Source organism: Notechis scutatus, chromosome 6, assembly GCF_049901735.1.
Source record: "Notechis scutatus isolate UNSWTSFEM ecotype Mainland chromosome 6, rNotScu1.2, whole genome shotgun sequence".
Lineage (NCBI taxonomy): Eukaryota > Metazoa > Chordata > Lepidosauria > Squamata > Elapidae > Notechis > Notechis scutatus.
This window is the reverse complement of record NC_142014.1, coordinates 51,880,755-51,897,532: the sequence shown is the minus strand read 5'-3', so window position 1 is coordinate 51,897,532 and position 16,778 is coordinate 51,880,755. Positions and strand designations below refer to the sequence as shown.

The 16,778-nt window shown below is 35.2% G+C and overlaps 1 protein-coding gene across 8 annotated transcripts in view; it reads left to right on the top strand.

Annotated features, from left to right (window-relative positions):
- Positions 1 to 16,778, top strand: part of TNRC6B (trinucleotide repeat containing adaptor 6B) — a 130,960-nt gene that overhangs the window by 56,333 nt on the left and 57,849 nt on the right. For all 8 annotated transcript variants that reach the window (XM_087968290.1, XM_026694839.2, XM_087968288.1 and 5 more), the window contains 3 exons: positions 5,573 to 5,660; positions 11,395 to 11,416; positions 14,776 to 15,120. In XM_087968290.1, coding sequence (XP_087824416.1) covers positions 5,573 to 5,660; positions 11,395 to 11,416; positions 14,776 to 15,120 — 455 coding nt within the window. The remainder of the gene's footprint in view (positions 1 to 5,572; positions 5,661 to 11,394; positions 11,417 to 14,775; positions 15,121 to 16,778) is intronic.

The following is a 16,778-nucleotide window of genomic DNA, read 5'->3' as shown; positions in this document are numbered from 1 at the left end:
TCTTGAAATATTAAGTGATCTTTAATGCTTATTATGAATAAAATTACAATTTTCTAGGGATTGTATTCAGACTACTGTTCAATCTATTAAATACCATATCACATTAGTAAAAAATTAGTGCATCTTTATTTTTGCATCTATATTTTTACAAATACCTTGTTTCTATCTTCAGAATAGTTACAAAGATTAGTTGCATAGTTACAAACAGTGTTTATAGTGTGAAATTTACACATACATAAACACATGCCACATTTGGTATAGTGCACCAAGAATGTTTTGCTTTATTACATTAGTTCAAATATTTTTTATAGTTTGCAAAGACATAAAAGGTTATTTGATAAAACTATAGCTGTGACTAATTTAAAAATATACACAAATGTTAACTGATTCAGAGAAATGATGAGTCTTCACTGACTTCTTATTGTGAACTGAGATTAAGTGAAATTCATTGTGTGAATTATTGTGAAGAACTTGAGTGGGAGCTGAAATACATTGAAAGATATTTTTAAACAGTAGATGAAGAAATTAATTTTAAGAGTGTCTTCCTCTATAGATAGAACAAGTCTACCTGACAAGACAATGATTTGAAAGTGGATTTAAGAAGACAGTACAAAATTGACATGATAAAATATACTGCACACTGGATATTTTTAAAAAAACAACCCAGGCAGATGTCTTAATAATTAAAAAAGATATGCAAATAATCCAAAAGTATGCTCTGGATAATTTTTCTATATTGGGTTTACAAAAGAGGCTTTTAAAGCTTTGAAGAATTTTGTGACACGGGACAAAGAAAAATGAAAAATCAAATTCTAGGACATTATTGGAAGGCAGTAAAGATAAAGATTGTTCAATAAAAGGAAGGTTTATTTGATCAAGGTTAAAAGAGATGTTACCTCTGGTAACCCTTAATGGACTTTTTGTTGACATCAGAACTGAAATGACAAGGCTTTGTGAATTGGTTTATAGATAGAGAATTTTCTTTTCTGCACTTTTTATTTTTTTTATTTTCTTTTCATTTATTTAGTTGTATTAGTTTTTACTATGATTGTAATTTTTAATCAATTTATTATTAAAAAAGGAAAGATCCGTGATGATAGATTTTAAAATACCCTATGGGAAAGGTCAGTACATAGCAGTAAGGTGCCAAATATTGCTTCATGCTTGCTAGTTGCAGCAAGCTTTGTAAATTTTGGCTATTCCAATATGCTGTGGCTTCATCATAGTGGAACCTTCTTCATTTTAAGTAATTTCTCTACAAGTTGTGTTTGTGTACATTGTCTTTTCAACATGCCAGGTCTGTGAAATCCTTACTGTATTCCTCAAGGATTCAGCAGACTCTATGAATATTGTCTGAAATTTTCCATTATTTCTAGCAGAACTTTGAGACAGTTTGTCAACTTTGTTAAACCTAGGGAAGAGACCTAAAAACATAATGACTCTTGATTTTTTATAAAAACAATCATTTATCAGCACTTGTTAAATATTGTTAAAGAGGAATAGTTATATTGCTTCTAAATTGCATTTACAATTAGTTGTTAAAGAATTGAACTGAAGAATTATAATGTAAATGTGAACATCCACTGGACATATGTCTATGGCAATTCTCAATCATCCAGGCCATGATTGTCCCAAAGTTGCTTTTTCAATGGGTCTTTCTGATTTTTCTTTGAAGACATGTTGCTTCTCATCCAAGAATTCTCAGAAAAGATAAGGAATTTGTAGATAGAGAATAAGTATTCTTGTTACTCTATGTCACTCAGGAGTTTCAAATACCACTGTCTGTATAATTTCTTCCTTCTTTCTCTCTTTAAAATAGTGGCAACATCAACATAGCATAGCACAGCACAGCAAGATAAAATAAGTAACAGTAACAGTAATTTTTCATGGAGCAGTATATACATACATACATACATACATACATACATACATACATAACAATATGTACATACACATTGCACCATGGAAAAATATTTTAGTTGACTTAAGATGCATCTTTTTTTCTTTCAATCAGTTAAGTTTTCTAAAATAAGTTTTAACAGGGGAAAAGAACGTAATATGACTTTGCTTATGGGATTACTATTGTTGAATTTGTTCTTAATACATTTTTTATGTGGAGTAGTAAGGATATTAACAAAAACCATATGATGTTTGGACAACAAGCTAGTCAGTCATTTCCTTTTGCAACCAATGGATTTGGTTGATCTGAAAAAAGTGCACCCTATATTTGCGGAAACATGCTTAGAAGACAGCAGTCTAAGCATCTGAAAAATGACTGAATTGAGGAGGATTCCCAAACTATATACAAAAACAATGTAATTAAGCATAAGTTTTATATTATAACTAAATTGCCAATACATAGCAGTAGCAGATCTGGCTTGTATTTCACTTTGTTCAGCCTCATGCAGATTAGAATGATTTCCTAAGATTTATTAAAAATGCCTAACATTATCCTAAAAATTAAACTATAAAAATGAAATAGAATTCGTATCATTAGAACAGTAATGGCACTTTAGCTCTTCTATCTGAGTTACAGGCAATTAAAATACAGGTAGTCCTCGACTAACAATTACAGTTGAGACAAATTTTTTAATTGCTAAATAGTGCTATCATAAAGCATGATATCATGTAACTACATTGCTTAGCAATGGCAGTCTTGGCATTTCCCGCTGCCATCATTAAGCAAATTCCACTAGTCTTTAGTTAAGAACCAACTCCAATTAAAGCTATTCTGGACTTGGTACCTTCCAGCCTTGAACCTTAGTAAGGTAAGGGACTACATTTGTGTCCCCCCACCCACCTATCTCCTCTCCTTCTTTGTCCTTTTGGCTACACTGCATTTCGCTTTCTGCTGTACAAAGCAGCCCCCGAATCATGAAGCTCTGGGGCTGCTTGCCACACAGAAACTCACAGGCTTCTTGGCATGCCACAACTATGAGACTGCAGGAGTCCCCTGAGCTATAGTATAGTACAAAGCTGCAGTTACCCCAGGAAGCCTTAACCACCCTAACCAAGCCCAGGAGTACAGTGCAAAGCTCAGGAAGCCCCAGCCACACAGTGCAAAGTCCCAAGCCCAGTTTCAGGTACTTTCAACACCCTGAACTGAGACCCCTGCTTCTCTACGCTCTACAGCCCCAGCTAACCTCTGTCTTCTTTCTCACTGCTGACAAGGCATGTCTGCACAGGACCCTTTGCAAGGCGGCTGCTGGCCAAGTGAAGCTGTGTTCTCCAATTCCAGCAAAGAAACTGCCATGTGTGACCTTTGGAAGAAAGCCTTTTGCAGTCAGCAGCTGCCTCACAAGGGACCAGATTGCGCATGCTTGTCAGCAACCAGAGTGAGAAGGCAGCGAAGGTTAGCTAGGGTGACATGCAGGGAACCAAAAAGGCATAGTTGGGAAGAGATAGGTAGGGGAGAGTTGAATCATCCCTGTAGTTGTAAATGCAGGTTGCCTGCCAAGCATCCAAATATTTGTCAATCGATCACATGACTGGAGGATTTGCAATGGCTGTAACTTTGCGGAGTGGTCATAAGTCCCTTCATTTAGCACCACCATAACTTAAACAATTGCTGAACAAACTATTGTAAATCAAAGACTACTGTGTCACCCTTTAGTCTCTACAATGTTCAAGGGAGCATTTGCTGTTTGAGCAACATATTGCAAAGTCCACAGCAGTTCGAATAAGGAAAATCTCTAAGTATAGAATAAATATTCCCTAGCAACCCTTTTTCTCTGGTGTGCCTCTATAATATTGCCTTCAATCTCAATTTATATTGGAGGTACCCTGTTTCTCCAACAATACGGCCTCCCCCAATAGGAAGTCCCAGCATGTTTTATAGGCATGAAATGAAATTAAGCCCCTTCCCCCAAATTAAGGCTTATATTAAAACATGCAAAATGGGGGGAATGGTGGGGGGGCTTGCCATTAGGAAGTACTTTTGTTGCACACCCGGATATGGTGCTGCCTGCATTGACCCCGATACGAAGTGTCCCACCAACGCTGAGGTCAACATCCAAGCCGTCGCTGCCCGCCCGCCCAAAGATGCAAGGGGGGGGGAATTAAGTCACCCCCGAAAAGACAGCCTAGCCATTTTTTCGGGGCTCAAAAAAAATACGACCCAGCCTTATTATATGAGAAACACGGTACTTTAAACTATTGTTGGGTATTCCGGGATTAAAATTGTGTTAACTTTCATAAGACAAGAACATGATCAATTTCAAGGTGTGCAAACGCTGTTGTGAGTTGCTATTTGTAATAGAACAAGATGATTGTATGCAGTGGGATCAGTTTTCTTGCATTCTGTTTTAAGAAGAGTGAGTTTTCACACTGAACTCTTCCACTGTACACCCTACCAACTGGACTCTGCAGATTAGCTGTCTATAGTTTCTGGAAAAGTAAGAACAGTAAACCCATACTCAAAACAAATCCATATGACAGGTAATCAATGCATGGCATGGAAGATCAGTAAAGGAGGAAAGATTCTGTTTTTCATTACTGGGCAGCTCCAAAGATCATCTGCTGGTTGAGCTGCTTTTGACAGAAGGTTTGGTGTGTGCTACATCAGCATAACCTTGAGAGAAATGTTGCCCAGTAAAATGGGAGACAACATTCTACTTTACTCTTCAATCCCACCTCTGTTGGCTGTTTTACAGGGGAGGGGTTCACAGTGGGTTTAGCTTGAAAAGAAGTCTGCCAGGAGCTGATTTTCCAAGAGGCCCACTAAAGTAGTGCTGATGTTGGCAGACTGTTTCCCACCATCTAGTAGTATTCAGAAAGGAGGAATGAATACATCTCACACCTGAAATTACCACTCAAGTTACTTGCTAATAAGCCAGAATAGAGGTAGGATATGAATTGACAGGAAATGTTATGCCTGCCAGCTCAGGGGTGGGTGGGCAGCACTTTAACTGAACCATAGGGAAGCGACAACATGAGGTAAATTTTCTCTATGGAGATGCATACTTTAAAAAAGAGATTCTCTTTTCTGTGTTATGTGAGACTCGGGGCAGGCATTATTTTGTGGCTTCTTTACCACCACCCTGCCCCAGGCACTGCTATTTTGCTTTACTGGCTTTTTCAGTTGTTTCATGTTATATATATTTTTAAATAGTGTAGGATATAGTAAAATTGAAGCAATATATAAATTTATTTTTAATGGTGCCATTTAGATATTAAAGAGAATCCTGGTGACATTCTGGGACCGAGTCAGGGGCATATTTTCTATTGGAATATATTTGCCTGAAGGTAGTAATATACATTGATGGAGAAGCATCTCAAGAAAATAAGTACTAATTATATAATTTTAAAAAACAGTTTGAAATTAAAAAAAATACAAACTCTATAAGTTATCTTTTCCTCATGCTTCTAATATACATGGAGTGTAGGACCGGATGCTGTAGAAATGAAGGTAATTAAGCAATTATAGCAAAGTTTTATTTTAGAGTAGTTAACCCGTATTTGATTGAAACATTTCTGTTTACATGAAATAGAGTCAGTATTGCAATATATTAGATTTTCTTTTTGGGAATAGAGCGCACACATAGGAATAAATTTTAATTTTAAACTTTAACAGAGAGAAGGAGCAAGAAAAGGAAGAACAGTTAATGGAAGACAAGAAAAGAAAAAAAGAGGATAAGAAAAAGAAGGAATCTACTCAGAAGGTAAGGGTATTTGGCTTTTTGTCATTCAGTATTCATTTTTTATAATCGGCAGTTCACTTAAAATAACTGCCTTTATGCCCTCAACCATGTTCTACTTTGTCCTGCCTTCATTCAGTTTTGCGCTCACAATAAAAAGCCTTTAAGTACACAAGATACCTCTTGAATTTTGCATACAGCCAAGTGATGGTTTGCTGTGTATATTTTTCTGCTTGTGTATTTATCTAAAAACACCTATTATTTATCCTTGTGAGTAGGTATGTTGAATAGAAAAGGTGAGGATATTGTTTAAAAAAAAAACAATCTAGAGAATTGGTTTGGGCTTTAGGAAATACTTGAAGGGGGAGCCCTTTATATCTGTAAATTGTAATATATTTTAATTATTAGGTATGTAATAATTATTAATAATGAAATATTAGTTATTATTTTCTGCTTGCTTTTAGCAAAAGATTGTGAACTAATGCAGTCGTCCTTGACTTACAGAAGTTCATTTAGGGACTATTCAAATTTACAACAGCACTGAAAAGTTAATTAGGACTGTTTTTCACACTTAGGACCGTTGCACGTCCCCATAGTCACATGATCAAAATTCAGATGCTTGATAACTGACTTATAGTTAAAATAGTTGCTGTGTCCTATTCCCAAGGTCATGTGATCCCCTTTTGTGACCTTCTGACTCTGGAAGCCAGAGTCACTTAACCATGTTACAAACTTAATTACTGCAGTGATTCACTTAACAGCATGGCAAGAAAGGTCGTAAAATGGGCAAAACTCACTTAACAAACGTTAGCAGCAGACATTTTGGGCTCAATTTTTTGTCATAAATCGGGGACTACCTGTAATCCATCCTGGAATAACTATAAAAATGCGTCATTAGCAGAAATACTGCCTCTTTTTAGTAATATTTCCAGAGCTCCAGAATAGGTTTTTTTAAGAGGTAGCCTTATCAGTGTCTGATAACACTGATTCCCAAATGTTTCTTTAATATGTAGTAGTTGTTTCACAGACTGAGAAAGATTCAAGAGTTCTTTTGTAAACAAACACATGCAGGCATCTTTGTTTTTAGTAGAAAGAATCAAAGTTTTTACAAAAACTTTGTAAAAATTAGCTAAGAAGGTATCTTGCCTAATATATTGAGCGATAAATTGATTCTATCTTGGAAGTAATTTGGTTACTGTCAACATTCATTTTAGGATACTTAGAAATAATGTCAGTTTAAAACAAATAACCTAATATTTGTAAAGGACTATTTGTATATATCAGTACTAACACCATTTAAAAAGTACTGTTGCTTTTCTAGGTTGCCTATTTCCTTGGTTCTCAGCCTTTTAGTGATTTTAGTGTTAGTGATTTTTTTCCAGCCTAATTATGTATATTTGAAAATAACTGCTAGTATTTAAATAATTAGCTGGACTTAAAAACAATTCCTAGCAACAGTTCCGGAGAGCTACAAAATATAAAGTTCAAATTTGTAGACATCCGCCATTTACCTTTAGATAAAAAGTTATGCAAGAACCAAGAAAAATTTATTGATCAAAGATGGTAACTTTGCCAGGATGTAAACCGTATCTTTTTCCCTCAACAATTGCTGGTAAAAAAAATTTTTAAAGTTCTGGCAATGTCACATATATTACTATCATAAGAAGATGTAGTTTTTTTCATTTGCTGTTTTTCTGGGCTTTTATAGGCCAGAATGTCATGTCTAAAAGAAGAACACACAACCTGATCTAGGATAAGGGACATATTTAATAAGCAGTAGTTTGTGAAATAGATGGGATAAGATAAAGTAATACCATAGAGATAAAATAAATGTAAATTCAAATTCCATATAATTAAAAATTAAGTAAAGCTAATATAATTGATTGCATTGTATTTAACTACATTGTAACTATCAAAACTTTTGTTGTAAACTTTATACCTAATAACTCATCCAAGAGATTACTGTGATGTTAGATCTCACCACCTTATCCCATCTACCAATATGTTCACACTCTATTTTCTATTCAGTTTATTAAAATTTAAAATTATGAGGGTGCAGTTATGACTTTATTCAACCTTGAACATCCCACATTCCTTTAGGAGCTCAGAAAAAATATATGATAATCTTCCTTCAGTTAATCCCACAACACCTTTGTGAGATAGCATTGAGTTGAGAGTAGAAGTCCAAATTCACTCAGTAAAGATCTCTGTTGAGAAAAAGGTTAAATATAGATTTGTCCAAGGCTAGGTTATAATATTTACCAGTACAACACACTTATTTTGTGACAATAAAAGGCACTTGTTTTATGGATGTAAAATGAATAACAGAGGTGGAAGGGACCTTGGAGATCTTCTAGTCCCACCCCTGCTCAAGCAGGAAATGCTATACCATACAGTCTCAGGTACTTCAAAGGTTATTGCTGAGTTTAATCTTTAATCTTAAGGCAAGTGGAAAAGTGTAATACTGGTTTTCCTGATCTCTTTGACCTTTAACAACTGATATTAACAAGATTTTCATATATCTTTTACCTAAATAAAAATTAGACAAATTATAAACTATATGATTTATTTCCATCAATTGAATTAAATGGCAGCAAAAAGGAAAGTGTTTTTTATATGCACCTTATTCTATGGATTTGGCTAAGCTGGTTTAAACAGTGGTCACATTATGACTTTGTTGCTATGTAAATACCCAGCATCGTCAAAAATTAACACAAATCCGTACATAATTTTACTTTATTAATTTTTTAAAAGTTTTCATAATTAACTCTTGCAACATTCACTAAGGAAATTTAATATTTAATATTTTATTGTAAAGTAAGCATTTGGAATAGCAAAGGCTAGAATTCAAATTAGAAAACATATCCCAGTTTTTATAATGCGTTCAGCTTTATTTAAAGTTTGTTCGGTTTAGATTTCATACCAATAAAAATGTAATAAAAGATGTGGCACATATTACCTAACTTTTTTGTTATTCATATGGGAGACAAAAAGTGGTTCGATCATATGAGAGCATATGTATATGCATGTACACTCAAACTCATACGTTGGAGAACCAGTGTGACATAGTAGTTAAGGTGCTGGGTTGAAAGTTTTGAGGCCCAAGTTCTAGTTCTTTGGACAAAAAATGGCTTCAGGATTTGGAGTCATTTAGTCTCGTAGTCCTAGACTGGAAAGTTGAAAAGAAGGTTATCAACCACACTGGAACAATGTGGTAGAATACAGTCTACAATCTAAATGAAGAAGCCTTCAACTTGCAATGGACTGAGTCAGGCTGATAGCTTTTATAGCTATCAGTTGCTCTATCTATCCTAGCTACTTTGCATTTATAACAACTACTCACTGCATTCTTACTTTTCAATTGTACCTACATCAGCATTTGTATAAAATAGATGCCATATGCTATCTAACCTGACACCTGAGTCTAACCCTAGTTATTTTCCTGCTTATTCCAAAATTTACTATAACATCGGTTATAAACAATTGCACAACTATATGGGGAAAGCATTTTGAACAGGGAATATGGCCTTCCAGGTGCTACTAAGGTAGCTCCCTGCATCCTTTAACACTTAGCAGCTGGACTTTCAGAACTATAGTTGAATGGTAGCACATTTTCCACCATTTTGTTTTAAATCATTGTTATAGAAGTTGAAAATAATTTAATAATTTGAGTATTTATGTCTTATAGTTTTATCTTAAATTTATGTAATCCATGAACAGAACAGCAGGATATCAGTCAAATCAATTGCACAATCTCTGCCCCCATAGGATGAGAACATAAGTTTAGTTGTGAACAAATGTTGATTTCCTGGCCATTTCTCCAACAGAAACAAGTCAGTAAACTTAATACAGATAGTCCTTGATTTATGACCACAACTGAGCTCAAAAATTTATGTTGCTAAGTGAGAAATTTGTTAAGTGAGTGTTGCCCCATTTTACTACTTTTCTCACAACATTTGTTAAATGAATCACTGGGGTTAAGTTAGGAACACAGTTGTTAAGTGAATTTATCTTCTCCGTTGGCTTTGCTTGTCAGAAGGTTGCAAAGGGGATCACGTGACCCCAGGACACTGCGGCCATCATAAATATGAGTCCCTGAATTTTGCTCACAGAGATGCTGCAAAGATCATAACTGAAAAAGGTCATGTCACATTTTTCAATGTCATTGTAAGTCTAATATTGCCTAAACAAAATGAGGGTTGGAATCATTGTTTTCTTTTGTTCTCTTACTTTTTTGTTCTTTGAAAAAAAAAACAGAGTTCCCAAGTCTTTAATTTGTATGATACATTAAAAAATCAAACAATCCACTGTAAGTTCTCCCTGTACCCACTTGCTGGAAGAATAACATACTAGTTTATGGCTAAATCATAATGAGATATGATATAAATCAGGGGTCCCCAACCACCGGTCCGCGGACCGGTACCGGTCCGTGGAACAAGTCCTACCGGGCAGCTGGCTTGGGCGCCGCCATCTTTTTGATGAAAAAGTGCTTCCGGTGAGCTTTTCCGGGTAGAAAGCTCACCGGAAGCACTTTTCATCAAAAGATGGCGGCGCCCAGCTAATGCCGGTACCGGGCCGCGCCATAAAAAAGGTTGGGGATACCGGGCCGCGGCGTAAAAAAGGTTGGGGATCACTGATATAAATGACACTATTAATGGCTCAGTTTCCTGCCTTTTTTCCAGTTTACTTTTTTGTACTATCTAAATTAAGTAAATTATAGTTACTATTGCTCTCCAACCATGATTGGTAAACATACTATATATCACAATTTTGAGGTTAATTGTAGTTATAATTTTTCAGTTGGGATATCAGCAAGTTTTGGTAATTCAGAAATGAATGAAAGAGCAAGCATCTGAACTAACAGTTCATCCTGACTTTTTATTGTGGTTTCGGGAAAAAGCAAGGATTAATAGTGTTTGTAAATGGTGGCTTATTGCAGTGAAACCTTTACAACTATTTGTATTAATTTTAAAATCTACAGTAATGGAGTTAGAATTATAATGTTTCTGGTTTATCAGTTAAATGTTGAAAATTAGTGTTTGGCTTGTGATAAGATATACATTCCACTAGGAGGTGGATTGTGATTCAAGATGCCATATTGGGGTTAGAGAGAAAGTAGCTATGGGTGCTGGTAAGTTTCTAAGTCAGTGGTTGTTACTTAGAACCTGTAATCTGCCGACCGCTGGGGGACCATGATGTCATGATAGAGGGTCTGTGAAGGCTTGAAGAAATGTTATGAGTTAAGTCTTGGTCTGTGGCACAAAAGGTATTTAAAGGGGCTCTAAATAATTTGTATAGCCTGCATATTTAACAATAACAGTAACTAGATTGCGTTTATATCTTATTATTATTATTAAAATGAACAAAGTTTAGGATAAGCAAGATTGGATTTTTATATGGATGCTTTATGAACAGATTTATTTTTTGGTTCTAGTTCTTTAATCCTAAATATATATCTTGTATCGGCTTCCTGATGAATAGTTCAGTGAAAATACAACACCTTCAGGATTTAATCTACATTGCCATACTCCATAGTTTGCTTTACTTTTTTAAAATGCATATATAGTACCAGTATCTCTACTGATAGAAATAATGAGTTGCCTGACTGAAATTTTAATATTGGCAGGTACCGCTGCATGTTAGTATACTATTACTAACTATGAGTAGTTAGTAATTATTATTTAGATAATAGTAGTTTCAAAACTATGATAACTTACGAAAACCGAATTACTTTTGTTTTTATTCTTACTAATTATAGGTCACAGATCAAAAAACCAAAGGTAAGAAGCTTTAATTTTTCTAACTTTTTGCTTTTCTTGCTATTTTGCTATTTCTGGAGAAATCATTTACTTTTTACAAAAATATTTCATATTTCACATTTATTATTTTTATATATGTCTCAAAACAACAAGCATACCTAATACAACTTTCATCTCTATTTTACCCACAAAAGCAGCTTAATGAGTTGGATTGAAAGAGGGTAATTGGCTCAAAGTCACCCAGCCAGGTTTATCCTTATGATAAAGCCCGTATTCTTATGTTAAGTACTATGGGGTTAACTGAATACAGAACGTTTTTTTCCCTACAATATAAAGGAGAAATGTTTTGTTTTTCCAGTCTTTAAAGAGTGCTAGTTTATTTTCATTTGTTTTTCTATTCAGTCACGTCCAATTCTTGGACACTGCCTAGATAGATAGGTCCTCGCAGTTTTCTTGGCAAGCTTTTTCAGAGTGGCCCAATCTCACCTAGCTAGCTTTGTGCCTTAAGGCAAGACTAGAACTCGCAGTCTCTCCGTTTCTTGACCACAGCGCCCTTATGCCTAAAAATAATTGTTTTTAATTGAATAACTTAGTTGTAACTTAGAAAAGGCGAGATTTAACTCTTATTTCTTCTCAGGTTTAATAGATCTTTAATTTACTGGGAATCCTTGCTTAGTGGCTTGGAGAAAAATTCTAAATTAACCAAACTGAAAACTAAAAATGCCTAGCTGATACCATATTCCACAGGGTGAGCACGGCCTGTCTTTTGAAACATAAATCCTAGGTCTATGGGAGTCATAGTTTTCCTGAATCATAGTTCCCACAAATATATTCACACATGGTTTTGGAGTGACAAACTAAAAAACTAAAATGTGATGTTATTCAATAGAACAACAAACCCAGAAAAAAGACTCTAACTCAGTGATGGCTAACATTTTTGGCACAAAGTGCCCAAAGCGCACATAAGTACGTGCATCCCCAAAGTGCAATGTGCATGTATCCCTTGCGCATGTGCCCCTCCAATTCATGCGCCCCCACGCATGTGCAGCAGAGACACGAAGACCAGCTAGCCGGTGGGAGGCACACATGTGGCAGAGCTGAGCTGGGGCGACATCTCGTGTGCCCACAGAGGGGGCTTTGCGTGCCACCTCTGGCATGCAGGCCATAGGTTCACCATCACAGCTCTAACCAATGCTGGAAAGAAAATAAATTCTTAGAGTTAAGCACAATTCTATGTTCTAGACAGTTTTTGGTTCTGGATATCTGGACACTTACCGTGACGAAATGAATATAATTTCACTCTTGATTAAGACATTTTGTGTATTTATTTGGAAGTTAGATCTTCAATTTGGTAGCACCTGCCTTACTTACAAAATGATCAAACTTCAAAGAGCTTTATGTGGGATTATCTGAAAAACTTCCAGATTGTTCATGGTGTGACACTTACAGATTTTACACAATCAGATATCAGATTATAGAGGCTGTATAACAAGTCTACGCACCCTGTTAAAATGCTAGGTTTTTGAGATGTAAAAAAAAAAAATCACTTCAGAATTTTTTCCCCACCTTTAATATAATATATAAGCTATACAATTTAATTGAAAAATAAGCTGAAATCTTTTAGAGGAGAAATAACAATAGCAAACATACAATAATGTGGTTTCATAAGTGTGCACACCCTTAAACCAATAGTGCTATGAAGCACCTTTTGATTTTATGACAGAATTCTATCTTTTTAGGTAGGAGCCAATCAGCAACAACAATTCTTTATCTGAAAAATCTTTTTTAATCCATCCATGAGTCAATTTCATAAACATATCATGAAGAACAGTCAAATTAGTTACAGAATCCATCCCTTCAAACACCAAAAGAAGTCCTTTCATTTTATCTAACATAGACGTTGGTACTTTTTCTTAGTGAAACCCAATTTGCTCTTTGATACTCTGCTAGGATATTAGAGGTGCTTTTCAAGGGAATTTGATGTTTGTTTTCCAACATAATCATTTTAGCTCTCCTATTTACAATCTATTTTTAACTTTAAAGCATTTAGAGCAGAAATAAATGTTTTAAATAACTAATTTATAACATGTAATTTGCATTTATTGTAACTATTATTACAGTATAATAATTTATTAAAAATGTAAAGATAGCCTCTAGACAAGCTTCATTTGCTGAGAGTGGGTTAGAAAATGCTACCCGCTGAGATATAATCATACCCAATATGACTTAAAATGCTTCATACTTATACTAAAAAGACACATAATCCTGTGTAAAAGCTATACCTATAAGGTACATCAGTTTGCCTCTTTAAACTCATTTATCACTTCATTTCTTATTTTACTGAGACTGAAGAGATTCTTTGAGGCTTCTTCATGGCTTGTCTAGATAATAATATGTCATCTGACCATTTATGACCATATCATTTCTCAATACATTTTGTACTAATAACTAAAGCTATACAATTCTGTTTTCTCTGAATACTATTCTTCCCATTTTATTAAAAAGCTATATCTACTTAAATAGGATACTTTCTGAAGATTTTTATAAAAGATTATTACAGTTGCTTCATGTTTATGTATTTTTAAGATTGTGTCAACATGCGTAAACTTTTTTAAAAAAGTAAAAGTATTTATGCATTTCTTATGTCTCTACTTTTTAGTCTGAATTTGTCAAATGTATGTTTTAAACATCTTAAAATCATAAAATGAAAAAGTGTAACTGAACAAATAAAAAGGTTTTTCTGTGTATAATTTGCAGAATCCAATCTAATATGAAGACAAAGTTTTAAAATAAGCTATATTTCTAGTTACAAAGTAGTTCTTTCTTACAGTTGTTTATAGTATATTTGCCCCATTTAAATACTATGGCGGAATACTATCCATAATGAAAAACAATACAAATAATTTAAGTAGTTTTTCTGTTATTTTATTCCCTTATGGTCTAGCCATTGTAATCACTCATTTGCTTTCATTTTTTAAAAGAAATGTGTTTGGTGAGAAGGTAATGACATTCTGTGCACTTCGATGTATAGTCATGTTGGCCATATACCACAGAAGCCTCTTTGGACAATGCTTGGTTAAGAAACTGAGATGAGTACTGCCCTCTAGAGTCAGACACAACATCTTTACTCCCCCACCCCTTCTTTGGTGGAGAATACCATCTTGATAATTATAGCTGATAGACTGAAAAGCTTTTAGTGGATTCTTGGCAAACTTCTCTAATCTTGATTTTTTTTTCCTTGTGAATTCATGTTATAGTGATTCCTAATTTTCTTCGTGCTTAAAGTTAGCAATATTTTAATAGCTCTTATTTATTGTGATTTTATGACACCATTAAACTTGTAAACAATACTAAATACCACCCAATATTTTACATTATAGTGCCCGAAGCGACAAAAACAAGTTTAAGCCAACCAGTGACCGCCAGCCCAATTGGCAGCTCTCCATCGCCACCTATAAACGGTGGCAATAATGCCAAAAGGGTGGCAGTGCCGAATGGTCAACCGCCAAGCGCTGCCCGCTACATGCCTCGGGAGGTGCCGCCGCGATTTCGTTGCCAGCAGGACCACAAAGTGTTATTGAAACGTGGGCAGCCCCCTCCGCCATCTTGTATGCTCCTTGGAAGTGGAGTAGGGCCTACTTCCTCTCCAGCACCTGGAGCAAATCCAAACAACGCACAACCAGTAACAGGAGTGCTACTGCCATGTGACAGTGGGACTGCAACTGGTATGAAACCATTAGCATTCTGCTTAGTATTTTGCTATCTGTGCTATGTCATATAATTTTGTATTTTGAATTTAGAAATTGATTTTTTTTAATTTACTCATTTATATCCTGAAATCTCTGTAACAACCTTTGAAGGAAAATCACAGTCTTTGGGAATAAGGCAGAATACAAAGCATAAATATTGCAATACATTTTTTAATAAAAATTTTATTTTAATTATTCACATAAAGCTAGGTAAGTAGATTTTCTCCAGCATATTTCCTTAGAGGGAAGTGAAAAAAGCATTCTAAGTTCAAACTATTCTGATTTCAGATCAGAGATTTTTAATCTTCTGAATCTGAAAAATGTGAATATTAGTTCATATGAATTCAGAAATATCTTGATCCTAATCAGTCACTAGAATTTGAAATGCTGTCATAGGTTTTAAGTCAAAACAAAGGAACATTTTTGTTTCCAGGAGGAAACAATTTTTTTTTCAAGATGTCTCACACTGAGTGCTTGAGACATTGTATTTAAGTTGTTTTGCAACGTGTGATTGGAAATTAAATAAATGTGATTGGATGTCAGGTGTCTACTCTTTACTGCTGATGGCTAGGCTAGATGGGATGATGTGAGTATTAAAAAGAAACAAGCACTGAACATGTCCAGATGGAATATGATAGGTTGAAGCTGCATTACCCTGCTTCTGAAGTTATGGTTGCTTATTTTTTAATTATAGTTAGGTAAGTTTTATCTGTGTACCTCCATTTTGCATGTAAGTCTTTAAAGTTAAGTATGCGAGTTACTTTGCTTCAGGGTCACATAACAGTACTAACTGTGTAAATATAAAGACATTCAAACCCAACTTTTGAGACCTAAAAGACATAATTTCTCTAAGATTTTGCCTTTGATTTTTTTTAAGCATCAGGATCTTCTTCAATGACTCTTGCTTTCTCATGTGTCCAAACTAAATTTTAGCTGCATTAGGGCTATTGTGACATCCAGATTTACTTCATCTAGCATTGAATTATTTGCTGTTCTTATGGTTCATTGGGTTCGCATCAATTTTATTCCAACGTTGAAATTCAAAGCATAATTTTTCTTTGTTTCGCCATTTTTATGATCCCATTTTCATACCTATATATTACCACTAAGATGTAATGAAAAACATGTCTTTATTTGGGTTGGGATTGCCTATTATTTTAACTTTAATATCTGTTAATATTGAGCAATAGTTTCCTACTGCTGCAATATCCTTTTCACCTTCCACAAGGAATTCCTTAGGTTTTCCTTGATTTTAGCTATCAAGGTGATACTGTGTTTCCCCAAAAATAAGACCTACCCCAAAAATAAGACCTAGTGTGTTTTCTGCATGTGTGCCCATTACAACCCCTATCCCCCAAATAAGTCCTACTTAAGCACCTGCGCAGCTGGCCACCCACCCATTCCTCCTGGTTGTTCACGGTGCCACCGACATTAGGTGAAATGAGGCGAGGGAGGGTGGAGTTGCTCCATACGCACACCAGCTTAACTCGGGGCTCCCATAGCCAAGCCATCTGCCTTGTGGTGGCAGCACCACCAGCCATGTGCAGCAGGAGCCCACATGTCCACTAGCCCACTTCTTCTGGCATGGCACCGGAGCAGAAGGCCGAGTAATGTGCCCTTGCCGCGGCCATGAG